The sequence below is a fragment of the Pogoniulus pusillus genome, chromosome 27, assembly GCF_015220805.1.
Source record: "Pogoniulus pusillus isolate bPogPus1 chromosome 27, bPogPus1.pri, whole genome shotgun sequence".
NCBI classification, from domain to species: domain Eukaryota; kingdom Metazoa; phylum Chordata; class Aves; order Piciformes; family Lybiidae; genus Pogoniulus; species Pogoniulus pusillus.
Genome location: NC_087290.1, coordinates 189779 through 215085, shown reverse-complemented (window position 1 = coordinate 215085; position 25307 = coordinate 189779). Strand labels below are relative to the sequence as shown.

The window sequence follows — 25307 nt, the reverse complement described above, 5'->3', positions numbered from 1 at the left end:
TTTCTCAGTTGTCCTTCCCTGATCAACCCTTCCCTGAAGCCTAACCCAAGGTTTTAGCCTACCTGAGCTTGCAGACTAAGGCTATTGGACAAGGTAGGTACAAGCAAACCTCACCAGTCATCATCGAGAGAAATGAAGATATAAAGCTGAGATTTCAGACATTTGGGCTCTAGAAGTATTTCAGGACTTAAATAGAGAGAATGGATTCTAGAATGTCAGGTCAGAAGAGACCCCAAGGACACCAGCACTGAAATCAGTGAATATCCACAGGAAATCTTCATTTTTAGGGTAAGGCTCCTGGAATGCAAGGAGCTGGGCTGGAGTCTGAGAGGCGACGCCAGCAGGATTTCTCCTGCATAGTTCAATACAGTGGCAGGGACATTCTGACCACAAGAAGAAGGGGTTGATCATCACTGGGACAGTGGAGGCCACAAAGGAGAGCAGAGGGCTGGAAAACCTTTCCTGTGGTGACAGGCTGGGAGAGCTGGGTCTGCTCAGCCTGATGAAGGCTCCAGGGAGACCTCAGCACAGCCTTCAAGGACTTGAAGGGGCTCCAGAAGAGCTGGGGAGGAACTTTGGGCTGCGAGTGACAGGACAAAGGACAATGGCTCTGAGCTGGAAGAGGGGAGATTGAGAGTGGAGATGAGGAAGAAATGCTTGAGGGTGAGAGACTGGCACAGGTTATCCAGGGAGGTTGTGAATGTGCTTTCCTGGAGGTGTTCAAGGCCAGGCTGGATGAGGCCTTAGAAACCTGTGCTGGTGGGAGTTGTCCCTGCCACAACAAGGGGTTGGAACTAGATGGTCTTCAAGGCCTCTTCCAAGCCAACCCAGCCCATGAATCTATGGCTCGGAAGCCTTGAAAATGAAGACTCACAAGCAAAACCCTGGGAAATCTGACAGCAAATCCAAGCGTTTAGAGTCAGTGAGGAGAGAAGCAAAGAGCAAGCAGGCAGTGCTGTTGGACTCTCTTGTTTTTATAGACTTTTACAATAGATTTCTCTTTGTTTGCATATTTCACCCACATCTGTAGCTTTGCTTTTTACATGTGGAGCGGGCTGGGAATAAATGGAAAGATTTGACAGATTTTAACCAACTGACAGAAACTACAGAGCAGCAAACATGCTAAGGAAAGAAATTATAAACCTCTTGGTTTTCAGTGCTGAATGGAAGCAGATCAGGTGGAGCATCAGGAAGAGGAGGATTTGTTTTCAGCACATCAGAGGTGATTCAGGCAGGACAACTTGGTTTAGATTAGGCACATTTATTGTTTTGTTTTGTTTTGTTTTTCAGCATTCCTGTTTGCCAGGCAGTTTTATACTATCCAATCCACCTGGAGCTGCTGCAAGGTGTCTAATGCATGTTGGTCAGGACTATTCATTACTGGCATTCTCTTCCACTTACACTAACAGAAGAAACAAAACACAAAAGAACAAAAAAAAAAATCAGCGTTTCTCATCTCTTACTAAATCCATAATGAGTGCTTGAGTAAGGCAGCAGCAGATTCAGTGTCAGCTCAGGTCACAGTCCTGCAGTTCCATCTAGTGGGTAGAAATCACTGTTGAGTGGATACCGCTCCTAAACAGTCCCTCCAGGGCAAGAGGGCTGACTAGTGAGGCCAGTTACTGCTGGTAGAGTAAGTTAGCTGGTAGGCCCAGTAAGGAACATTCCTGTGTCACCCTTGCAGGCTCAAGATCCAGAAGGCAAAAAGAGAGACTGACAGAAACAGATGTGAGTGATGGAGCCAGGAGAGGTTCTGGGAACGGTTTATTTACAGTCTTCATCCCTGATGTGAAAAGAAAAAAAGCCTGGGACTAAACCAGGCAGATCTCAGCAGCATCCCACATGCCTCAGCAGACCAGCCCACTGCATGACCTTGACTGCGCAGCCATGGACCCGCTGGGAAGCGCTGAAGTCCCCCTGCTCAAGAAGAGCGGGCTCAGGATGCTCCTGTCCCATCAACACTTTCTAAAGGAGACTCAAGAATGTCCCCTTTTGGTGGAGCAATCCCCGCTTCCAGCTCCTGTTCATGCTATTAGGAAGTATGAGAGGGTTCCTTGGGGATCTCTCGGACATCCCTGCAAACTCAGAGAGGTTACTTGGATGCAAGAACAAACTGATCCATGGGTCAGAGCTGAGCCCAATTCCCTTCCCATTTTGCTCAGGAAGGAAGAAGGGCTCTGACCTCCATCTGCAGGGAGGGCTTTCAGAGCAGCATCTCTCCACCGCCTTTCAGTCTTAAACAGCACATTTTTTTTCCTGAATTCTGGCATTCACGTTTGCTGGCAGGGCCACTCAATTCCTGAGGGGAATGGCTTCAGCATGGTGCTTCTTGGTTTTCAGTTGGAAGTCCTACAGAACAATCACATCCTGATTCCAATTCAGCCCCTGAGGAAGCGTTCCCTTTGCACTCACTTGGTTGAGCAGAAGTCCCAACACACTGAGAGGCTGTCCAGCACCTGGGGGATCTATGACTGCACTTTTCCCTCTCGGAGGGAGATCTGACACCCCTTAAAACTTCAGGTGCAGCTGACAGGACCATCAGTTCAGAAAGCATCCCCTAGAATGGTGCTCCTGTGCATGCTGCACATTGTTAGTTAGGCACCACTCTGGACTAAGCAACGTCAGCAAGCTCCTGACAGAGCAACTGCACTCACACCACCACTCAGGCTCTTGGTGGCCTTTTTTGTATCTCAATTCCAGGGTGGGCAAGGGAAGGAAAAAAGTTCTCAGAATCCATACTGGACAGGCCCAGCTCTCCATCCTCTGTGTGTGTACAAAACACAGGCCCAGATCCTTCCATGTCCCTCTGAACTCATTGGAAAGGGAAGGTCCAGTGCAGCTGAGCAGGAAGAAAGCCAACTGACTTCAGCACAGGTCTGCAATTCATTCCCTGCTCAGAGTAATGCTGTTATTGCTCTCTGAAATCAGGTTGGATTCAGAATTAACTCTCACCCTGAATGCTGGGACTCCAGGTTCTAGCACTGCCAGGAAGAGCTGCCAGAAGTCACTGGTGTTGAAATCATTCAAAGCAGAAGAAAAGCTTCATGAATCATTTCTTGTCAAGATTTGTTCAAGAAGCATGGAAGCTCCTCAGCTCTTCTCATCAGGCCTGCTTTCTGAAGAGAGGCCTCTGCCCTAATGGACCCTCTAGGATAACACACTGGACAGAATTCAAGGTCAGAAGAGATGCTCCAGCTGATGGAGTCAGAAGATAGGAGGAACATCTTGCATGAGGATGCCCTGAAACTAATCCTTTAACTGCTCTGCCAATCACAATCACCTGGAATTTGTTTTACACCCTGTACTCTGGTAAGGACTCAGGTTCTTTCGCTTGGGTAGTAGCCCTCAAAAGCAAAAGTACCATGACAGGATTCAAGAGTGGCCCAGCAGGTCCTGTTTGGCCTCTTTCACACGTCAGAGATGCTGCTGATGGCATCAATCTGAGGCCTGCAGCCTTTTCCAGGCTGTCACATTCCATTAACCAAAGTTTCCTTGGGAGCAGATGACACCAGTGCTGAGGGCCTTCCATCCTCATACTCCAGCTACCTTCTGGAGGTTACTTCCTCTCAGTACAAAAGAAACTCTTGTACTATTTACTCTAACATGCTACAGGAGGTGCATATAGGACTGCAGGTGGCGTGTGAGCTGCTTCAGGATGTGCTTTTCTCATTGAAGTAAGCTTGGACTGGTACAAATTCTACATCGAGGTGGAAGAAAGGCAGGCTGCAGAGTGCTCATGGTGCTGAAGGAGCTTTTCCTGAAGGGAGTTAAGATGTTTGTTCTGAGGTTCCTATGGACAAACTACTCTATCCTATGCACTCCAGCCTGAGCCAGTATTAAACATTCCAGAGAGCTGTTGATTTGTTGGGGTAGTTAATGGCAAGGCTGATAGCAGCAATGTTTCTCAGGGCCTAGAAGAGAGAAGGAAAAACAAAAAGTCACATCCAGGATTCTCCCTGGTTCAAAGCTGTAAAGAAACCCTCCTGTAATCTTGGGTCTACCAGAGGCTGTGAGGAGGAGGAGGAGACAGGAACATCCCTGATGAAAAAAGGCTGAGAGAATTAATGCTGTTTAGTTTGAAAAAAAACAGCCTGAGGGGGACTGCTGATCAATACTTAAAGGGGAGGTGTCAGGAGGATGTGACCAGGCTTTGTTCACTGGTGCCCAGGGACAGGACAAGGGGGACTGGGCACAAACTGGAACCCAAGAGGTTCCACCTGATGAGGAGGAGAAATTGGAACGGGCTGCCCAGGGAGGTGGTGGAGGCACCGTCCCTTGAGGTCTTCAAGAAAAGACTGGATGAGGCATTCAGTGCCATGGTCTAGTTGACTGGATAGGGCTGGGTGCTAGGTTGGACTGGATGATCTTGGAGATCTCTTCCAACTTGGTTGATTCTATGATTCTGTATGAGGGTGCTGGAGGCCTGGAGCAGGCTGCCCAGGGAGGCTGTGGAGTGTCCTTGTGTGGAGAGCTTCCAACCCCCCTGGGCATTGTGCTGCTGGGCAAGCTGCTGTGGGTGCCCTGCTGGAGCAGGGGTTGGATCTCCAGAGGTCCCTTCCAACCTCTGCTAGTCTGTGACTGTCTCTGCTAGAAAAAACAATTACCCAAAGCCCACACCTATGGGGCTGTGCAACCTCCTTACCTGTGCTGTGCAGCGATGAAGATGATCTTCAGTATTTAAGGCAAGCAAATATTCCTGCAGAGTTCCAAGCTCCTGTAGCCAGAAAGCATTCAATGAGCATTCACATTTCTAGCACGGATGTCATCCCATAATTAAGACTCAAATGCTGATGATTATAACACTCTGCAAGAACCAAAGGTACCAGAGACCCACATGAGTCTCTCCTGGGCCTGACTGGTGAGCACAGGGACCAGTTCAGTAGAGACTGTTCCTCTGTAATGATCCAAATCAACTCAAGGAAAACCACATTCAAATACCTCTGAATTAAGGATGAAATCAGCATTGCTCCCAGATTAAAGAGTGGCTGCAGGGCCTAACACCTTCATTGCACAAGGAAAAGTCAGGACTACTGCTTAAGGTGCCATGCTGCAGAAGGCAAGAGCATGCCCCTCTAGACTCCACACGACTAAGGTGTTCATGATTGTGGAGCACTCCATGCTTCCTAAGCTCGGAGGAACTTTGCCAAGATGAAAGCAGACAGCATGATTTTAGCTCCCAGCCCTGGGCAGAGGAATGCAAAACCCCAGGAAGTGCTTACAGCAACTCTGTTTTCTGTCACAAAGAAGAGCTCTGCCAGTGCACGATGAAGAGGAAGGAGAATGCCAGGCTTGGCCATGTCGCGACACAAGTTGTTTTCCATGTGGGTGAAAAGCTGCCAAAGTGGCTTCAATAAGGTGAGGTCACAGTCCCTGAAAAAAAACCCACACCACAATTGGGATGAAATAGTGATGAGACAGTGAGCAATCTGCACCTGAGCCTGCTTCTGAGAAGGGGAGAACAAACATTAGTGAGGAGCAGACGACCAGAGAGTTCTGACAGATGTACAAGACTTGGCCAAGGGCTTGCTGTGACAGGATAAGAGGCAATGAGTTGAAGCCTGAGAAGGGCAGATTCAGAAATGGAGATGAAGAAATTCTTCAAGGTGAGGGTGGAGAGAGACTGGCACAGGCTGCTCAGGGAGGGCATTGTGAATGCCCTTTCCTGGAAGTGTTCAAGGTCAGGCTAGATGAGGCCTTGAGCGAGCTGTGCTGGTGGGAGGTGTCTCTGCCCATGGCAGGGGGTTGGAGCAGGATGAGCTTGGAGGTCTCTTCCATCCAAACCTGTTCTGTGAATCCATGAGCCTACTTGAACATCCACCTTTAACATGAGTCTAACATCCTGCCAAGTGTTTCAGCACATACAACTTCATTCTGGATCAGTGAAGAGCAAACCTCATATCCATGAGGATGTCTAAATGACTTCCCCCAAACTGAGCAGGCTCCTGAAATGAGGGCTTGAAAATACCTGGGGAGGTCACTGTGCTCTGGCACTAGGAACAGTACAACCTGAGCCACAGCAATGCCACAGAGCAGACAAAGACTGTCTTCACGAAGAACCCCAAGCCTGCCTCCTCTCTGCTCTGAGCTCACCTATTGGGCAGACAGGATGGCAAATGTCATTCAGACAGGGGGGAAAGGCAGGAAAACTCAATTTCAGAATCTGTCATCAGATTAGCATGAGAAAAATATGCAGAGTTGTCCTGAGAGTGGAGACTTCACCTTGCAGTCCCATCTGCTGTCCACGTGACAAAGCATATGTCTCCTGGGGAAGAAAACTAAGGGAGCCTAAAAGAAGAACAAATCCATGGTTCCAGCAGTGCCAAAATCTGCACATCTAAAAATTACACAGTCAAGCAAGCACAGAGTGGTTTCGATTGGAAGGGACTTTAAAGCTCACCCAGTCCCAACCCACTGCCATGGTCAGGGACACTTCCCACTAGCCCAGGTTGCTCAAGGCCTCATCCATCCTGGCCTTGAACACTTCAAGGGAGGGAGCGTACCACAGCGTCCATGACTGGTACCCTCCAGCCATGGTCCTCTTTGGCCAGGCTGCAATGCAGCTTCAGTTTGCAAACCAACCCCAGCCTGAGGACATGGACCAGGGTGCTCAAGGCCCTGTCCATGATTTAGTTTGATCTGACAGGGGACTGTTCAGTCTGGAAAAGAGTGGACCTTATCAACATCTGTAAATACCTGAGGGGTGGGTGTCAGGATGAAGGGGCTCTGTGATAGGACAAGGGGCAATGGACACAGACTGGAACTCAGGAGGTTCTACCTGAAGAGGTGGAGCAAGTTGTTTGTTGTGAGGGTGCTGGAGGCCTGGAGCAGGCTGCCCAGAGAGGTTGTGGAGCATCCTTGTATGGAGAGCTCCCAAAGCCACTTGGACATGTTTGTGTGATCTTTAGGTGACCCTGCTTTGGCAGGTGGGTTGGTGTCCATTTTCTGGAGGTCCCTTCTAACACTACCATTCTATGGTTCTGTGACAAGTGAGATAAGTGCCAGCTTCCCAGCATTCCAGTTTCTACCTCTGCTGTGGAGTTGCTGGGTCTGGACCCACTTGCACAGCACTAGAACAGCTCAGTGTCTGGGTCTGGATTTTGCTAACACCACCTGCAGCATCCCTGAGCATGGCCACACTAAGCTCTTCTAAAACTGCCCTGCAGGCCGAGTGGTGCTACAACAAACAACAAATGAACAGTTCTTCACCTTATGGAGAGCCAGAGCAGCATTCCACCACAGCATGACTCCATCCTCATCTTAATTGTCAAGTCTGTCTAACAGGCTATGCAAATAGGCTATAGTGTGACCCCTTGGTTCCAGTTTGTGCCCACTTCCCCCTGTCCTGTGCCTCACTGACAAGAGTCTGGGCCCAGCCTCTTCCCCCACAGCTCCTTTAGCTCTTGCTGAGCATTGCTCAGATGCCCTCGGGGGCTGCTCTTCTGTAGGCTCTCAGCCCCAGGGCTCTCAACATTTGCTCCTCACAGAGAAGAAATCTACTTTTCATTCTCTTCCACCGTGATTTTTTTTCTATACAGCATTTCAAGTCAGTGGATCCGTTTTAAAAGCCAAGAAAGAAGAGAAAATATCTTAAAGAAACTCCCTAACAACAATTTTCTGCTCCCCAAGCACTGTGAATTCTGTATACCCACTGTGGGTGACAATGACTACACAGGGGATTTAGACTAGATGATCTTCAGAGATTCCTTCCAAACCTCACCAAGCTGGGATTCTGTGTAAAACCTTCTTCACAGAATCAGAATCCTAGAATGCTAAGCTGGAAGTGACCCACAGATCATCTGGTGCAACCTTTCTAGGTGAATACAGCTGAAATAAGCTGCCTAGCAGCCTGGCTGGCTAAGCTTTCAAACCATCCCAGGTAGGAGAATCCACCACTTCTTGTAACCATGTCATGGCCTGTTGCCTTCTCACCTTTTTCTTCTCTTGCCCTTTTAGTTTTAGTGCAGAAGAGAGCAGGGTGGCCTTACCTCTGGGTGCTGCACTGCACTATCTTCAGGAGGAGGTGGATGGCCTTCAGGCGCTGGTGCCCAGTCTGGCGGCATGCGACCCCCACTTGCCACTCCCAGATCCTGGCCAGTGGGAGGTGAGGGATAACCCTTTCTTCAGACAGCATCTGCTTCAGAATCTCAAACCCTGCAAAGAAAGGAAACTCAAACAGCTGTGACTTTGTAGGAAGCCATTCTCATCCTAGGTTTAGTCTTCTCCTCTCCATACATTAAGTACTCATAGAATCAGAGAATCACCAAGGTTAGGAGAGACCTCCCAGACATCCAATCTTCTACCCAGCCCCTCCAAGACTACTCAGATCATATCCTGAAGTGCCACATTTGTTTGATTTTTGAACACCACCACGCATGAGACCCAGCCACCTCCCTGGGCAGCCTCACAAAAAATGATGTTCTGCAAGCAAGAAATAAGCAAAGCAAAGCACCAAAGAAAACTCTGAGACCATTCCAGATGACATCCTGACATCACAACTCTTTTCTGGGGCAAAAGCATTTTCACAGCAAGAGTGGTCCAACACCGGCCCAGGCTGCCCAGGGAGGTGGCTGAGTCCCCATCCCTGGAGGGGTTTCAAGGTCATTTAGGTGTGGTGCCTGGGGATGTGGCTTAGAGGTGAACTTTGTGGAGCAGGGTCAGTGGTTGGACTTGATGATCCCAGGAGTCTTTTCCAACCTGAATGATTCTCTGGAAACTTGAGATAAAAATCAGAAAGTACTGTTTTGCCCAAATATGGCAAACAAACCCCAGAGCCTCCCTGTTGTGAGAGGTGCAGCAGGCAGCAGAGCTTTGCTGATTCCCCAGCAGCCACCAGCCCCAAGCCTCAGCTTCGATGAAATTCTGAAACAAACTAACAAAACTTTCCCAGCCCTCTCCAGAACTTGGACCCAAACCAGCCAGTTGGAATTTTAAATATCATTACCAGGATTTCTCTTCTCAATTACAGCCCCCTGGAGTGCTGATTAAATCCTGAGCGTGGTGACTGGCACAGAATGAGGCTGAGAGAGCAAAAAGCATCACTGGAACTGGGGTTTCCAAGGCTCTCTGAAGGGATTTCTAGCACAAACTCACATCACTCAAATTTGATCTTGAGAAAATTAATCGAGTTGTGTCCAAAACAGTGGAGAAAGCAAATTCTGAGTTAAAATAAACCGCAAAGCCAGAAGGCAAAGGGAAAAGCACAAGGAAAGCAAGTCCCCAGAGTTCTCCTGGAAACCTTTTGAGCTTGCTTACCTGTCTGGAACCTCCCCAGGTGTCCTGCTGTCACTGTAAACTTGTAACCCCACTCAGTGTTACTCATGTCAGAGGTGAATCTGTAGTAGAGGGTGTCTCCTGTGTGCAGAGGAGGAAGGGAAAGTCAGGTTACCACCCTCTGAGTAAGTCTGGCTGTCACAAATACAACTGAAATGCCAAGGCTGGTAGAAGTCAATCCTAAATGTCAACGATCCAAAGGGAGGGACCTGGGATTTGCTGGTAATCCTGACATGCACAGAACTATGACCAAGAGGAGGTTGAGTGGTCTCCACTGCAGAAATATGTTTTCAATGTCTCAACTACCCAGAAGAATCACAGAATTACTGAATGGTAGGGGTTGGAAGGGACAGCCTGGAGATTGAGTCCACCACCTCTGTCAATGCAGGGTCACCTAAAGATCACACAGGAACATGCTGAGGTGGCTTTGGAAGCTCTCCATACAAGGATGCTCCACAACCTCTCTGGGCAGCCTGCTCCAGGCCTCCAGCACCCTCACAACAAACAACTTTCTCTTCCTCTTCATATGCAACCTCCTGGACACCAGTTTGGGCCCCTTTTCCCTTGTCCTGTCCCTGAGCACCACTGACAAAAGAGTCTGGCCCCAGCCTCTTGCCCCCCACAGCTCCTTTAGCGCTTGCTGAGCATTGCTCAAATGCCCTCTGGGGCTGCTCTTCTGCAGGCTTTCAGCCTTTGCTCCTCACATTGCTGCTCCAGGCCCCTTAGCAGCTCTGCAGCCTCTCCTTAACTCTCTCCAGCAGTTCCTTGGCTCTCTGCAACTGGGGAGCCAGAACAGGACTCAGCACTGCACAGATGTGGCCCAGTAGAGGAGAAAGAGAACCTCCCTTGCCATGCTGCCCACACTCTTCCTCATGCCCCCCAGGACACCATTTGCCTTCCTGCCCACCAGGGCACATTGCTGCCTCATGGGAACTTGTTGTCCCCCAGCACTCCCAGCTCCTTCTCCTTGCAGCTGCTTCCCAGCAGGTCCCCCCTCACCTATCCTGCTGCAGGAGGTTTTTCCTCCCCAGGGCCAGGACCCTGCACTTTCCCTTGGTGACCTTCATGAGGTTCCCTCTGCCCAGCTCTGCAGCCTGTCCTGGTCAAGAGCCTTAATGCAAATAGCCTTGGCTGGAAATGAAGTGTCAGAAGGTGAAACTGAAGTTTCACAGCCAAGGCTGCTCCAAACAATAAGCCTCAAAGTTGAGCTTCTTGACAAACCTCTGCAGCTATTTGGAAGGAAAAGGAGGACAGAGAGGAGGTCATAAAAATCCAAAACATTTCCTGAGAGGGCACATTTCTAATCTGCACTTTACAAGCCAAACTGTTCTGCTAATGAAGTTCCTAAATCTATTTACAGCTCCTGACAGGACTCAAAGTGGTACTCAGTGAGTTAAAACATCCTGGCAGATGGATGAGATTGTGAGGTCCTTCAGCTCACTGCCATTTCACAGATTGCTTTGGGTTGGAAGGGACCCTCAAAGCTCATCTTGTCCAACTCCCCTGCAGGTAGCGGGGACACCTCCAACTACAGCAGGCTGTCCAAGGACACATCAACCTGATATTGAAATGCAGCTCTAATGTCTCCCTGGAACCTTCTCTTCTCCAGGCTGAACAGCCCCAACTGTCTCAGCCTGTCCCCATAGCAGAGGTTCTCCAGTCCTCTGGTCATCTTTGTGGCCCCCTCTGGATGTGCTCCATCAGGTTCATGTCTCTCCTGCGGGGCCTGAGAGCTGGACACAGCACTGCGGGTGAGGTCTCAGCAACGCAGAGTGGATGTTTGAGTGTCATCAAAAGCCTGCAGACTGAAGCTGTCCGTCAAGTGCCTGATTTCTGTCCAGCTGCACTCTGCAGCACCAAGAGGCTGGCACGGGCCCTATTTGAGCACTGGTGGAGCACAGAGGTAGGAGATAAGCCTGGCTTGTTCTTTTGTTTTGAGAGAAAAAATGTGCTTCCTCTGGAAAGCAAGGCAAGGCAGAAACAATGTCAGTGAGTACTCTGCAGAGCAAGGACTGGCTTGGAACAGAATCAAGATCAAACTGCTTCCAGAAGCTAAGTGCCTGCTTGGAGTGAGGTCAGGTAGAGCAAGAGATAAGGCAGCTTTTAAAGAAACAGAATCCTACCCAGCACGGTGGGTGGGAGAACCTCCAGTCCAACCCCCCTACTCAAGCAAGGCAAGCTGCTGTGGGTGCCCAGTAGCACAATGCCGGGGGGGTTGGAAGCTCTCCACACAAGGAGGCTCCACAACCTCTCTGGGCAGCCTGCTCCAGGGCTCTGAATCATAGAACCGAGCAGCACCTCAGAGCAAACAGATGTGGAGGGGAGAATCCTTCTCTTGCCCCAGTATCTCAGGAACATCCACATCTCACTCATCTTTCAGGAACTCCTCTCAAGTCCCAGGTAGCAGCACTTGGGACACTGTAGATTCACCTGGCAGCTCAAAGTCGTTCCACTTCTGTGAAGAGCCACTGAAGCTGTGCCGGTCCTGCTGGAAGTCACTGCTGCTGGCCATGAGCAGCTCATCGCAGCCTTCCTCTGTGTTACACTGGAAGTCAAACTTGATTGAGAGGTAGATAGCACCTGGAATGTGAACTTTGTCCTGGGAAATAAATACATCACTTTTGGACACTGCAGCACTGTTGCACCAAGAAGCTGGAACGACTCCTTCCCAGCCAGAGCTCTGCGGCACCGGCCCAGGCTGCCCAGGCAGCTGCAGCAGTCCCCATCCCTGGAGATGGTTAAAAGCTGCATGGATGCAGTGCTGAGGTACATGGATCAGCAGTGGTGACACAGCAGCAGTGGTGGAACGGTGAGCTCTGGCGAGTGGTTGGACTAGATGACCTCACAGGTCACTGCCAACCTCAACAGCTCTCTGGTTCTATATTAAGGCATCCCCATGGGAAAAAGAAATCCCTCTTCAGTATCTGCATCCAGAACTAATGACTAATGAACCCAAGCAGTGCATGGCCTGTTGTTTGCATTAGCTGGTGAGCATGTGGCACTCATTGCTAGCAATGCTTTGGTGTTCTCAAAGCACAAACTGTGGCTGATGTGGATGTCACAGCCAGAACCCAAAGCTCTAGATGCAGTTTTAATCATCAAAATGGGAAGTCTTACAGCTGCAGGACAGCTAAAAATGCCAGAGCTGGTCAGAGGCAGTAGTTACCTTTAGAACTACATTAAAAAAAACTTTGAAATGCTACCAAGAAAAGCAGAATCAGAATGGTTTGTGGCAGGAGAAGGTGGTCTCAAAGAACAAATGCAAGAAAAAAAGATTCCACTCCTAGCTTGGGTCTAACAGCACCAGGCCAGCTGGAACAGACCAGTGGAGTAGAGGGTAGAAATATTTGCTCACTAAGCATTTCAGAAGCTGCCCTGCAGCTGACAGGTGCAGGATCCACCCCTGGGATATGCATCTTGCAGGATCCCAGCAGCAGCAGAACCGGGTGCCTCACTGAGCAAATTGCCTTACAGGGCAAGGCCTCAGGCACAGAATCAAATCCACAGGCTTTGGAAAAAGCCTTTAAACTCATCTAGTCCTACCCTTAACCCAGCACTGCCAGGACATCACCAAACCATGGCCCTCAGCATCACATCTGCACAGCCTTTGAAGCTGTCCAGGGACGGGGACTCCACCACTGCCCTGGGCAGCCTGGGCCAGGCCTTAACAAGCCTTTTGGGAAGAAACTGTTCCTCATGTGCAACCTAAACCTCCCCTACGGCAACTTCAGGCCATTTCTTCTCATCTTATCACTTGCTACAAGGGAGCAGAGCCCAACCCCCACCAGGCTGCAGCCTCCTTTCAGGGAGCTGTAGAGAGCAATGAGGTATCCCCTCAGCTTCCTCTTCTCCAGGCTCACCACCCCCAGGTCCCTCAGCTGCTCCTCCCCAGCCTTGTTCTCCAGACCCTTCTCCAGCCCTTAATATCCTTCTTGGAGGGTGGGCCCAAAATTGAGCCCAGGATTCAAGCTGTGGCCCCACCAGTGCCCAGTATAGGGGAACAATCCCTGTCCTGGTCCTGCTGGCCACACCATTGCTCATGCAGGCCAGGATGCTGGTGGCGTTCTTGGCCACCTGGGCACATTCTGGCTCATCACCAGCTGCTGTTGATCAGCACCCCCAAGCTCCTTTCCCCCTGAGCAGCTTCCAGCCACTCTGCCCTAAGCCTTTTCCAAACGCAGCCTGCAGAGACACTTCCCAGGTGCTCCAAGCACACGAGCTCCATGGGTATAGACATTGAACATGGTGAGACTTCTGCTCCACCCACCCTGATGGTCCCCAGCGAGGGAAGCCCTGCAGCGCCCAGCAGGCAGGACTGACCTCATAGTTGGTGTTGTTGTTGTAGGGATGCTTGGACTCGCGTGTCTGCACAGCCATGCCTGGCTCCTCCATGAACTGGCAGGCTGCCAGGGCCATGGTCCCCAGCATGCCCTCGCTGCACCCATGCAGGACTTTCTGTAGGATCTGGGGAGAAGCAGAACATGCCATGAATGCCCCAAAACGACACTGACACTTCATGGCCAGGCTGGATGAGGCCTTGAGCAACCTGTGCTGGTGGAAGGTGTCTGCCCATGGCAGGGGGTTGGAACTGGATGGTCTTTGAGGTCACTTCCAACCTCAACCATTCTGTGAATCCATGAATTCAGAAGGAACTGAGTCTCCCCTTTTTTTCTTATTTTCCACAGAAGCACAAAGCCTGTACCTGGAGTCCTGCCCCTCCAGGCCTTCTCCAGGCCATTAGAGCCACTTGCTACCTCTCTTCAGCTGCCATTTTCTAACTTCTCCTATAAAACTTCACACCACAGCAAGAAATACATCTTCAAATCAGCCAAAAGAGGAATTCTTGGGGAAAAGCAGTTCCAACCTCAAAGGCAGAATGTGTCAGAGCTCCTGCCTGTGTCCTCTGCCTCCACAGGCCTGCAAAGCAGACCAAGGCTACGCTTCAATAACCTTCTTCTACCAGCTCACCTTGCCATGTTCTCAGCCTGCACAAACACCCTGGGACAGAGCAGACTCACTGGTTCATAGATTCATAGAATGGGTTGGAAGGGACCTCAAAGCCTCAGCCAGTTTCAACTCCCTGCCATGGGCAGACACCTCCCACCGGCATGAGTTGCTCAAGGCCTCGTCCAGCCTGAACACCCAGAGTGAGGGGCAGCCACAGCCTTCCTGGGCAATCTGTGCCAGGGTCTCTCCACTCTCACTCTCAAGAATTACTTCCTGATCTCCAGTCTCAATATCCCCTCTCTCAGCTCAGAGCCATTGTTGCTGCTCCTGTCACTCCCAGCCTTTATTGAAAGTACCTCCCCCCAGCTCCCTTCAGGCTACTCTAAGGTCTCCCCAGAGCCTTCTCTTCTCCAGGCTGAACAGCTCCAACTCTCTCAGCCAGTCCTCACAGCAGGGGTTCTCCAGCCATCTGATCACCTTTGTGGCCTCCACTGGACCTGCTCCAGCAGCTCCATGTCCTTCTCGTGCTTGGGCACCAGAAGTGGATGCAGTGCTGCAGGTGGAGGTCTCACAGGAGCAGAGCAGAGAGGGAGATGGTTCCTCACACTGAAGTTATTCCATGGGTATAACAATCCCTGCACCCTTTTCCAGCCCCCCCCCCAGTTATACTCTGTACTCTGCTTGTTTATAAGGTGAGGTAGGCACAGGTCATACACTGGAGCACAGAGAAGAGCAGATTTGGTTTAGTGCATCAGACTGATGCCTTCTGGTTTGGTTTTGATTCCTTTTCTGAAGATTCTCAGCACCTGATTTGCTTCAACTCCTGTGAAGCACTGAGCTGACATTTTCCTCACAATATCCTATTGTCATCCAAGATCATTTCCCCCATGGCAGAGTTGGCTCATCAGTGCTCCAGCCCCTCAATGTCATTCTTGAAATGAGGGTCCCAAAACTGAACCCAGGATTCAAGGTATGGCCTCACCAGTGCCCAGTACAGGGGTCCAGTCTCTGCCCTGCTCCTGCTGCCCACACTACTGCTGATCCAGGCCAGGAATGCTGGTGGCCTTTTTGGCCACTTAAGTGACCAGTTGGAGCTGTCTCCATAGAGCCAGGTTTACCATTATCCACACCAGTCCATCAAGGCACTGACAGATTCCAGCTGCTTCTTTTCAGAACTAGTTTAAATTTTGGAGTTTCCATTTAGTTTCAAAGAGAAAGTGCTCAGCAGAGCCTTGTGGCAGCAGGCCCAGGGCCTGTCCACATGGAGCAGTGAGATCCACTTACTTTTTCCCATAGCTGCTTTTCCTCCAGCTGCATAAGCATGTCCAGGATGTATGTCATGTGGGCTGGGCCACTAAGATCCAGGATTTCCTCACTGATTGCCACATCTTCTGGCCACTCAGCCAACAAGGATGCCAGCACATGCCTGGCATAGAGCACAGCAGTGGCCTCGTTGACACGATACAGGTAGTCCCGGACAGCCTTTTTGCTCCTGGAGTCCAGCTCCTTGTGCAGCAGGATGGAGCTCTTGGTGCGGCGCTGCTTGGCGTAACTGAGCTGCAGGTCGCTCTCTGTGTTGGTTATCAGCTTCTGGGCCACTGGGTTGCTTTCTTCTGTGGCTTTGTCACAGAGCACAGGCTTTGACTGCAAAAAAAAATGGCAAGGTTGAAAAGGTTGAAAATAGGCTCTCAACTTAGCTCCTTCTGCCAGAGTGGCTGACCAGGCCCTCAGGCTGCGAGGCAAGCTGACAAATCGACTTGTCTTCCAAATCCGCAACGCCCAACGCAAAGAGCAGAGCATTCGGAGGGACAGAAACCCTCAGAAGTACTGCTTCAGGGAATTACCATCATATCAAGGCTTGAGTTGGAAGAGACCTAGAAGACTATCCAGTTCCAGCTCCCTGCCATGGGCAGGCACACCTCCCACCAGCACAGCTTGCCCAAGGCCTCATCCAGCCTGGTCTTAAACACATCCAGGGAAGGAATATCCACAACCTCCCTGGGCAACCTGTGCCAGTCTGTACCCACCCTCACTTCAAAGAACTTCCTCATCTCCACTCTCAGTCTCCCAGATCAGAGCCATTGTCCGTCCTCCTGTCACTCCCAGCTCTTGTCCAAAGTCCCTCCCCAGCTCTCCTGGAGCCTCTTCAGGCACTGGAAGGCTGCTCTGAGGTCCCTCTGGAGCCTTCTCTTCTCCAGGCTGATCAACTCCAACTCTCCCTGCCTGTCCCCATAGGGGAGGTTCTCCAGCCCTGCAATCACCTCCTCTGGACCCTCTCCAGCAGTTCCAGGTCCTTCTTGGGATGGGGAGTGCCAGACCTGGACAGAAAATTCCAGGTGTGTTTCAGCCAAGCAGAGCACAGGGGCAAAATCCCCTCCCATGCCCTGCTGCCCACATCTTTATGCATCCCAGGACACAGCTGCCCTCTGGGCTGTTTCTGCCAACAGACACATCTATGGATCCACACAGCAGTGGAAACTGCACTCAGAATTCCAACCGGAGTTGGAATTTAAGCTGACTTACAAGGATAAAGCAGCCAAGTGCCATCTATTTGTGACATGCAACGAGTCAGCTTAGGAGGAAACTGGAGATCCTCTGGTCCTTAAAGCTGAGTCAACTTCAAAATCAAAGCTAAGCCCAGTAAAGTCTGAGAACTTTGAGGGGTATGTCACTCTAAAATCTGTTTAAGGCCTGTTTTCCTTCTTGTAATTCTGTGAAACTACTTCAGGAAGCCCTTGATGGCTTTGCAGTGAAACTGAGCCAGCTCTGCTGCTGCTAGCTCATGGCCAGCAGCCACAATAGCGCTGGGGGCTGCGCTTCTGAATGCAAAACTTAAAGCCTGCAAGTACAAGGTCTGCTCCACAAGAGACAGCCTCTGCTTCCTTGGTGTTGCTGAAGTTCCTGAACAATAAAATGCTAAAGCAGTAGCACTGAGGGAATAAGCTTACAGAAATCAGATACAATCTCTCTTGTACATGGAGAGGAAATGACAGACTGCACTCACAGCTTGTTCTCCTGACCTGAGACTCAACTTCTCACTTCCTTAAGGGAGAAATTTCAAGATGCACTTGTTCTTGTTGGGCCTGCCTATTCATCATTTGGACACAACATCCCAGGATCCCGGCATGGTGGGGTTGGAAGGGGCCTCTGGAGATCATTCAGTCCAACCCCTGCTCAAGGAGGGCACTCACAGGATCTTTCCCAGCAGCACAATGCCCAGGGGGGTTTCGAAGATCTCCAGAGAGGAAGACTTCACAACCTCTTTGGGCAGCCTGCTCCAGGCCTCCAGCACTCTCATAACAAACAACTTTCTCCTCCTCTTCACATCCAACCTCCTGAGCATCAGTTTGTGGCCATTGCTGCCCCTTGTCCTGTCCCTGGGCACCACTGACAAAAGTCTGGCCCCAGCCTCCTGCTCCCCACATCTCCTTTAGCTCTTGCTAAAGGTCTGAAGTTCCTGAGCAGAACTGAAGTGACTTGATGACTGACTGAATAAGTCCACAACTGCTCCTCATTATGGAGCTGTACATACCAGACACGGCAAGATGATCATGTCTGTGTCTACTGCTTTTGAGCTTTGGTCCTCCAGCCTCAGGTGCTTGCTGGGCTGCCATTTCTGAGCCAGCGTCCGGATCCTTTCATCTGTGGTAATCACATCTCCATCAAACCTTCAGAGAGACAAGAAGAAACAAAAATGCAAACAAAATTTCCCCAACTTATAATTCAGAAGGATTCATTAAACTCTATTTTTAGAATCATAGAATTGTTTTAGTTGAAAGAGACATTTCAGGTCATTGAATCTAGCCACTATCCAGCTTCATCAAGTCTGTTGCTAATTCAGGCCCTCAGCACAATATCTCCATGGCTTTGAAACCCCTTCAGGCATGGGGACTCCACCACTGCCCTGGGCAGCCTGGGGAAGAAATTGTTCCTCATGTCCAACCTGAACCTCCCCTCTATGGCATCTTTGGGCCATTTCTTCTCATCTTGTCTCTTTTTCCTTGGGACAAGAGGCCAACACTTGCCTGGCTCTAGCTTCCTTTCAGGGAACTGTAGAGAGCAATGATTTCTGCCCTCAGCCTCTTCTTCTCCAGACTAAACCTCCCAAGCTCCTTCAGCTGCTCTGACCCAGACCTGTTCTCCAGACCCTTCCCCAGCTTTGTTGTGCTCTGGAACTGCTCCAGTCCCTCAATGTCCTTCTTGGAGTGAGGGGCCCAGAACTGAGCCTCACTAGTGTCCAGTCCAGGGGTACAATCACTTCCCCAATGATGCCGGCCACACCATTGCTGAACCAGGCCACCATGCTGGTAGCCCTCTCAGCCACCTAAGCATACTGCTGGCTCATCTTCAGCCTCTGTCAACCAGCACCCCCAGGTCCTTTCCCTCTGGGCAGCCTTCCAGCCACTGTGCCCCAGGCTGCACTGCTCTGCCCAATCCATGCTGATACTTCTCAGGTGATGGTAACTCCCTTCCCTGCCCTAGTCAGAAGTTTAAATGTTACAGAGCTGCTCATTCCTGTGAGCAGGTGGTGGCTCCAGGACATGCTGTGGCTGCTAGGAGCCCCACATAAGCTTTCCATTTTCAGCTGGACAATTTAGACAGAGTGGACCTTTGACTGTGGGAGTCATCCCCCTGACAAAGTGCACTACATCAGAGCAGTACCTGGGTTCCACAGATACACCTCAGTGCAGTTTAGTTCCTTGCTGCCAGAATACCCTTGGTACAGCTTCTGTCCAGCACCTCTTCCATTTCAGGTTACCATCCACATCCAACACTGGTTTTCTGCTGGACCCAGTATTTTGCCTACCTCTTTTGCACCTCCAGGAAAAAGGAATCTGTCCTCTTCATCTGCAGCTCATACATGGCTCGAAGGATGTGGAGAGGTGCATTGAGTGCATCGTGTGTCATCTGAGCAAGCGGACAAGGGAACCAGAGGACATCATTCAGAAAGAGGAACTGAAGGCTCACCTAGGTGCTATTTTCCCACTTATACAGGTATAGAATTAATGAACATCTGGACTAGAGAAAATACAAAGTGATGAAGCATAACAGCTTTGCAGTGATTATTACTGTGGGTCTAGTTTATTTTCTTAGATAATCACAGAATAGCTCAAGTTGGAAGGGACCTCAGAGATCATCCAGTTCCAACCTACCTGCCATGGGCAAGGGATACCTCTCAACTAGCCTTCTAACCTCATCTTGAATGCCTCCAAGGAGAAGGAATCCACAGCCCCCCTGGGTAGCCTATTGCAGACTCTCCACACCCTGGTATTGAAGAAAAACTTCTCAGCTCCAGCCTAACCCTGCTCTCCCTCAGCTTCGAACCATTCCCCCCTTGGTCCTGTCTCTAGATACCCTCATGCAAAGTCCTTCTGCAGCCTTCCTTTAGGTTCCCTTCAGGTACTGGAATAATGAGACACTGAAATCACAGCCCCAAATTCTGTATATTCAGAATAAAACTAGTTTCATAAACTACCAAATATTTTAAACAAGTAGCAAATTCACAAGAACAAAAAACAATTAAGTACCAAGAAACATATTTTGGTGGCTTCATCCAAACCCTCAAGAGGATCAGGTTTGGTCTGCTCTGTATCAACAGGACCAACAACAGGTTGCTCCACATCTTGATCTTGTTCCCTTTCTTCCAGCTTGGTGTCCTCACGTTCAGCCAGGGAACTGATCTCTTTCTTTGAGGAATACAACATAATTGACAAGATCTGCAGAGAGGAAAGGCAGCACATGGTGAGACAGCTGGGGACTATTCCTGGATCTGCAACCTGCATTTGCCAAGAACACTGTAAGACTTGCACAGGGCCATGCTGAAAGAAGCAGGAGCTACAAAAAAGACAAAACCAAACCCCAGACCCAAAACACAGCCTACGTTACAACAGTTACACAGCTTCACAGATTGCTTTGGGTTGGAAGGGACTCTCAAAGCTCATCTTTGCCCAAGCCCCCCTGCAGGCAGCAGGGACACCTCCAATTAGAGCAGGCTGCCCAGGGACACATCAAGGCTGATCTTGAATGTCTCTAGTCATGCGGCCTCAACTACATCCCTGAGCAACCTGGTCCAGTCTCTCCCCATCCTCACTGTACAGAACTTCCTCCTGGTGTCCAACCTAACTGCCTGGCTCCAGTTCCAAATCATTGCCCTTGTCCTGTCAGCACAGGCCCTTGGGAACAGTCCCTGTCCAGCTTGCCTCTATGTCCCCTTCAGATATTAAAATGCAGCTCTAAGGTCTCCCTGAAGTCTTATCATCTCCAGGCTGAACGGTCCCAACTCTCTCAGCCTGTATCCACAGCAGAGGTTCTCCAGCCTCTGATCATCTTTGTGGCCTCCTCTGGACTCACTTCAGCAGGTCCATGCCTCTCTTGTATTGGACACAACATTGCAGGTGAGGTCTCAGCAGAGGGGCAGAATCCCCTCTCTCAATCTGCAGGCCACCTTCCAGACAGCTTCCAAGAGAAGCCATGTAATTAAGTGTAAAACAATGGAGAAAATAACGATGGAACCAATTCTGTACTGCTGAACCTGGAGGACTCTTCAACAAGAACAGAGCCAAGGTGGCTGTCGCCAAGCAACTGGTGGTGTCTCTATATGCTTCTCCTTGGAGAACATCCTTTGGCTCCAGCACTGCCTGCAGCAGCACTGCCGAGCACAGGGAGTAAAGAATGTCACACACTGCCCGAGGCCTTCACTCTGTGCCACTTACGTGCTAAGTAACAAGGCAAGCAGAGCTATGGTGAGATACTCGAGTGCTCAGGGCAGAACATTCACCTGGTATGATGGTACCACAGAGGAGGAAGCTGGGACACCTCTCATCCAGAAAGAGCCCACATCCTGTGCCCAGCTCTGGGCCTCCCAGCGAAAGAAAACATTGAGGGGCTGGAGGGTGTCCAGAGAAGAGCAGTGAGGCTGGTGAGAGGTTTGGAGAGCATCACTGTGAGGGAGCTGGGGGTGTTCAGCCTGAAGAAGAAAAGCCTGAGGGGAGACCTCATTGCTATCTGCAGCTCCCTGAAGTGAGGCTGGAGTGAGGCTGGTGCTGGCCTCTTCTCCCAAGTAAGCAGAAAGACAAGAGGCAATGGCCCGAAATTGTGCCAAGGAAAGAGCAGGTTGGAGATGAGAAAAAATTTCTTTGCTGCAAGAGTGATCAGGGACTGGAACAGACTGCCCAGGGAGATGGTGGAGTCCCCATCCCTGGAGGTGTTGAAGAAGCTGTAGCTGTGGTGCTTCAGGACATGGTTTAGTGGTCATGGTGGCTGAGTTACAGCTGGACTCAACCATCCTAAAGGTCTTATCCACCCTTTATGATTCTGTGATCCTGCAGCGTTTTTAACCAAGCACTTGGTGCAACTTCTCTGAGCAATTTCAGGCCTTGGTCTTTCCCTCTCTCATTTCACAACGTCACAGACTGCACTGGGTTGGAAGGCACCCTCAGAGGTCATCTTGTCCAACCTCTCTGCAGTCAGCAGGGACACCTTCAACCACAGCAGGTTGCTCAGAGCCTCATCAAGTTCTACCATCCTAAGTATGAATTGCCACCAGTCTCAGCTGTGACGCAGCACAGCTAACAGCTGAGCCACACCTGTCACTTCAGAATCCCTTAGAAAGGCCATGCCTGTGTGCACACTGATCTCCCCACACTGCAGCTCAACATCACTTGTCCACGTGAGTGATGCAGGTGATATTTCCTTCACATCAGTCGCTAATTTTTAAACTCAACTATGGAATTTTCAAGAGCAGTCCAAATAAAATTCCTAAAGACCTCTGAGCAAGTGGTTAATGCCTCATCTTGCAAATCTCTTTCAAACGCAGTCAGGCTAACAAAGTCAACTCCTGTTTTAAAGAAGCTCTGCTAAGACCTTACCTGGAGTCTAGTGCCTGCACCACAAGAACAATATGGAACAGCTGGAGAGGGTCCAAAGGAGGCCATGAAGATGGGGATATGCTAGGAGAGTTGGGGATGTTCAGCCTGGAGAAGGCTTCAGGGAGACCTCAGAGCAGCATTCCAGCACCTGAAGGGACTCCAGGAGAGCTGGGCCGAAGGACTTCTGACAAGGGCTGTCATTGACAGGACAAAGGACAATAGCTTTGAGCTTGGAGAAGGGAGATTGAGACTGGAGATGAGGAATAAATTCTTTCCAGTGAGGGCAGGGAGACAATGGCACAGGTTGCCCAGGGAGGTTGTGGCTGCCCCCTCCCTGGAGCTGTTCAAAACCAGGCTGGATTAGGCCTTGAGCAACCTGTGCTAGTGGGAGGTGTCCATGGCACGAGGATTCACAGACTGGATGACCTTGAAGGCTCCTTCCAACCCAACCCATTCTGTGGTTCTGTGATGATGGCCAGAGGAAGGCAGGTGCAGGCATGCATTAGATGCAGGGATACATTAGAAGTACTCTTGAGACTTTCTGCACAGAAGGGCAATGCAGTGCCACCACCTTTCGTGCCACTGTATCAGGCCTGACAGAACTCTTCTTACCTCCAGGTCTCTCAGAAGCCAGGTCTTACTGAAGCCAGTTCCTTTGCTACATTTTTTGACTAGAAGCCTGAGTAAACCAGACTGAAGAAAGGCAGCTTGGACTTCCTTAAAGCCATGAATCTACAGAGATAGACACACAAGTGAATGAGTGAAAAGGGAACATTGCATCACATGGCCTCAGATTAATTTCCTGCTCAGATGAATTATCTTGGCAATCTTTTCACTCCCTAAACCCCTTCAGAATACAAATCCCCATTTCAAACACCTTAGGAATCCCATCTCTGACACACACCTATAAGTAACTGGATATTTGTTTTGTTCTGACAGTCAAAAAAAAAGCAAGTCCAGATCCCCTCTTCCAGTACTTCAGGAATAAAAGTGGGGCCAAGTGAGCTTTACTGCAGGAAGGATTATACGGAGAAATTTCCTCTTCAGCCTTGCTGAATGGTCAGCCCTCAGAAAGCAAAACCAATTCACCTTAGCCTCATAAATGCTCTTTAAATCCTAGAAATGTTTTCAGCCCCCTACAGAGAGGAACATGAAGGAACCAGTTACAAGAGGGATGACTTTGTGTCAGTGTCCCAGCTGGATCAGCTAACACCCAAGGGCCAGCAGTGCAAGCAGAACACAAACTTCAAATTTTGGACTCTATCATCTCTGGAGGTCACTTCCAACCCCCAGCACTCCATGATTTATTGTATATTTCACGTGTCAAAGATACCTTTAGTGTCCTGTAAAGCCCTTTTAGAGCCAGTGACAAGACCCAGGTGGCTTCCACTGCCTCGGCATAGCTGCTGTCCATGGTGGTCTGCAGGAGATGTGTGGATATAAGGACAAAGTGCTGGAGGTACTGTCTGAGCTGGGTCTGGGGGTCGCTGCCTTCCTGTCCACACTTCTGAATCAGCTGATAGTCCTTCACTGCAGGGGAGAAAACACAGCTGAGCAGGCCCAATTTCAAATGCTGGGAAATCTCTTGCTGAGAGGCAGAAGTAGGCTGAGACAGGAACACAACTCGTGAGGCATGTTCTAATAGGGTCTTGTGCTGTAGTGAATAGCCAAGAAACCATTTCATCTTTTTGCAGCTCAGGAAAGCCCTGGGTAACACCTGCACATCCAGAGTGCAGCAGAACAGAGCAGCACATGGTGCATTTCACATCGAAAATGAGGAAAATTTGGTCCTGCAATTGATGTGGTGAAATAAACTCTACTGAGTGTAATGCTTAAAATGTCAGCAACAAAAAGCAATGAAAAATCAAAAGCTTTTGTAGTCAAAGCTTTCCTCAATATCCAAATGCAGCTCAGCCTGCAGATCTTTCCAAGTGTCTCTTAACTTCAAGAGTGAAATCTTGGGACAATCTTTGCTTTAAAGACTTCACAATATGAGATGCCCCTTCTCTGGAAGTGTTTGAGGCCAGGTTAGACGAAGCCTTGAGCAACCTGTGCTGGTGGGAGGTGTCCCAGCCCATGGCAGGGGGTTGCATCTGGAGGGTCCTTAAGGCCATTTCCAACCCAACCCATTCTATGGATCCATAGAACACATCAAGAAGAGTCTCTCTGGCACAATGAACAGGACCCAGGAGGCAGCATCCTGCTCTAGGCTTTTATGACTTTTCTGCCATAAAATGGATTATTCTAAAATATCCAGACACATCTCCTGGAGGAGGAGAAGAAGAAGGAGAACTTTCCTTGCCTTGCTGGCCACACTCTTCCTCATGCCCCCCAGGACACCATCTGCCTCCTTGCCCATCAGGGCACATTGCTGCCCCATGGGCACTTGCTGTCCTCCAGCACTCCCAGATCCTTCTCCTCGGAGCTGCTTCCCAGCAGGTCCCCCCTCAGCTGTCCTGCTGCAGGAAGTTGTTCCTGCCCAGGGCCAGGACCTGCACTTGCCCTTGGTGACCTTCACGAGGTTCCTCTGCCCAGCTCTGCAGCCTGCCCAGGTCTCAGATGTTCTCACCCTGTATCCATAACAACATTTCAGGAAATGATCTGTGATTCTCTGGCAAAACACAGACTTCACAGTACCTGTTTTTCTCTTCCTAGTTTTGATGTCTACCACAACTGCCCTGTTCTTCTCAGTGAAGTGCTTCAGGATGATAACATTGTGAGGCTCGTTGGCGTTGTCCATGTACACTGAGCGAGTCCCCATACACAGCACCTGAAATTGCAGGAGAGGTTTACTATGATTCGGAGGAGTTCTTTGCAGACGCACAGACACCTCTGACATAGGCTATATCTGCTTCTGTTTGGGGGTCTAATTTCTTAGCTGAATAATCTGCTTACTGCCAGGGATTTGCTGATCTTCATGCAACAGCAGCTCATTTCTGCTAAAAACAATCCCAGCCGTGCCTTGGACTGCATCAGAAGTGAGAGCAGCAGGATGATGGAGGGAATTCTGCTCCTCTGCTCTGCTGAGACCCCACCCACATCACTGTGTCTAGTTCTGGTGTCCCCAAAAGAGAACGACATGAAATTGCTGGAAAGGGTCCAGAGGAAGCCACAAAGATGCTCAGAGGGCTGGAGAGCCTCTCCTACAGGGACAGGCTGGGGGAACTGGGGTTGTTCACTGTGGAGAAGAGAAAGCTCCAGAGGGAACTTGGAGCAGCCTTC

At 50.0% G+C, this 25307-nt stretch overlaps 1 protein-coding gene across 1 annotated transcript in view; it reads right to left on the bottom strand.

Annotated features, from left to right (window-relative positions):
• Nucleotides 1-956: 956 nt before the first annotated feature.
• The window catches only part of ZZEF1 (zinc finger ZZ-type and EF-hand domain containing 1), an 85727-nt gene continuing 61376 nt past the window's right edge, over nt 957-25307 (bottom strand). Inside the window, 14 exon segments of the mRNA XM_064166785.1 lie at nt 957-3911; nt 4643-4714; nt 5220-5370; nt 7986-8151; nt 9253-9351; nt 11701-11869; nt 13591-13734; nt 15502-15861; nt 17750-17885; nt 19025-19125; nt 19746-19934; nt 22698-22817; nt 23419-23615; nt 24723-24855. Coding sequence (XP_064022855.1) covers nt 3837-3911; nt 4643-4714; nt 5220-5370; nt 7986-8151; nt 9253-9351; nt 11701-11869; nt 13591-13734; nt 15502-15861; nt 17750-17885; nt 19025-19125; nt 19746-19934; nt 22698-22817; nt 23419-23615; nt 24723-24855 — 2112 coding nt within the window. The 3' untranslated portion in view covers nt 957-3836.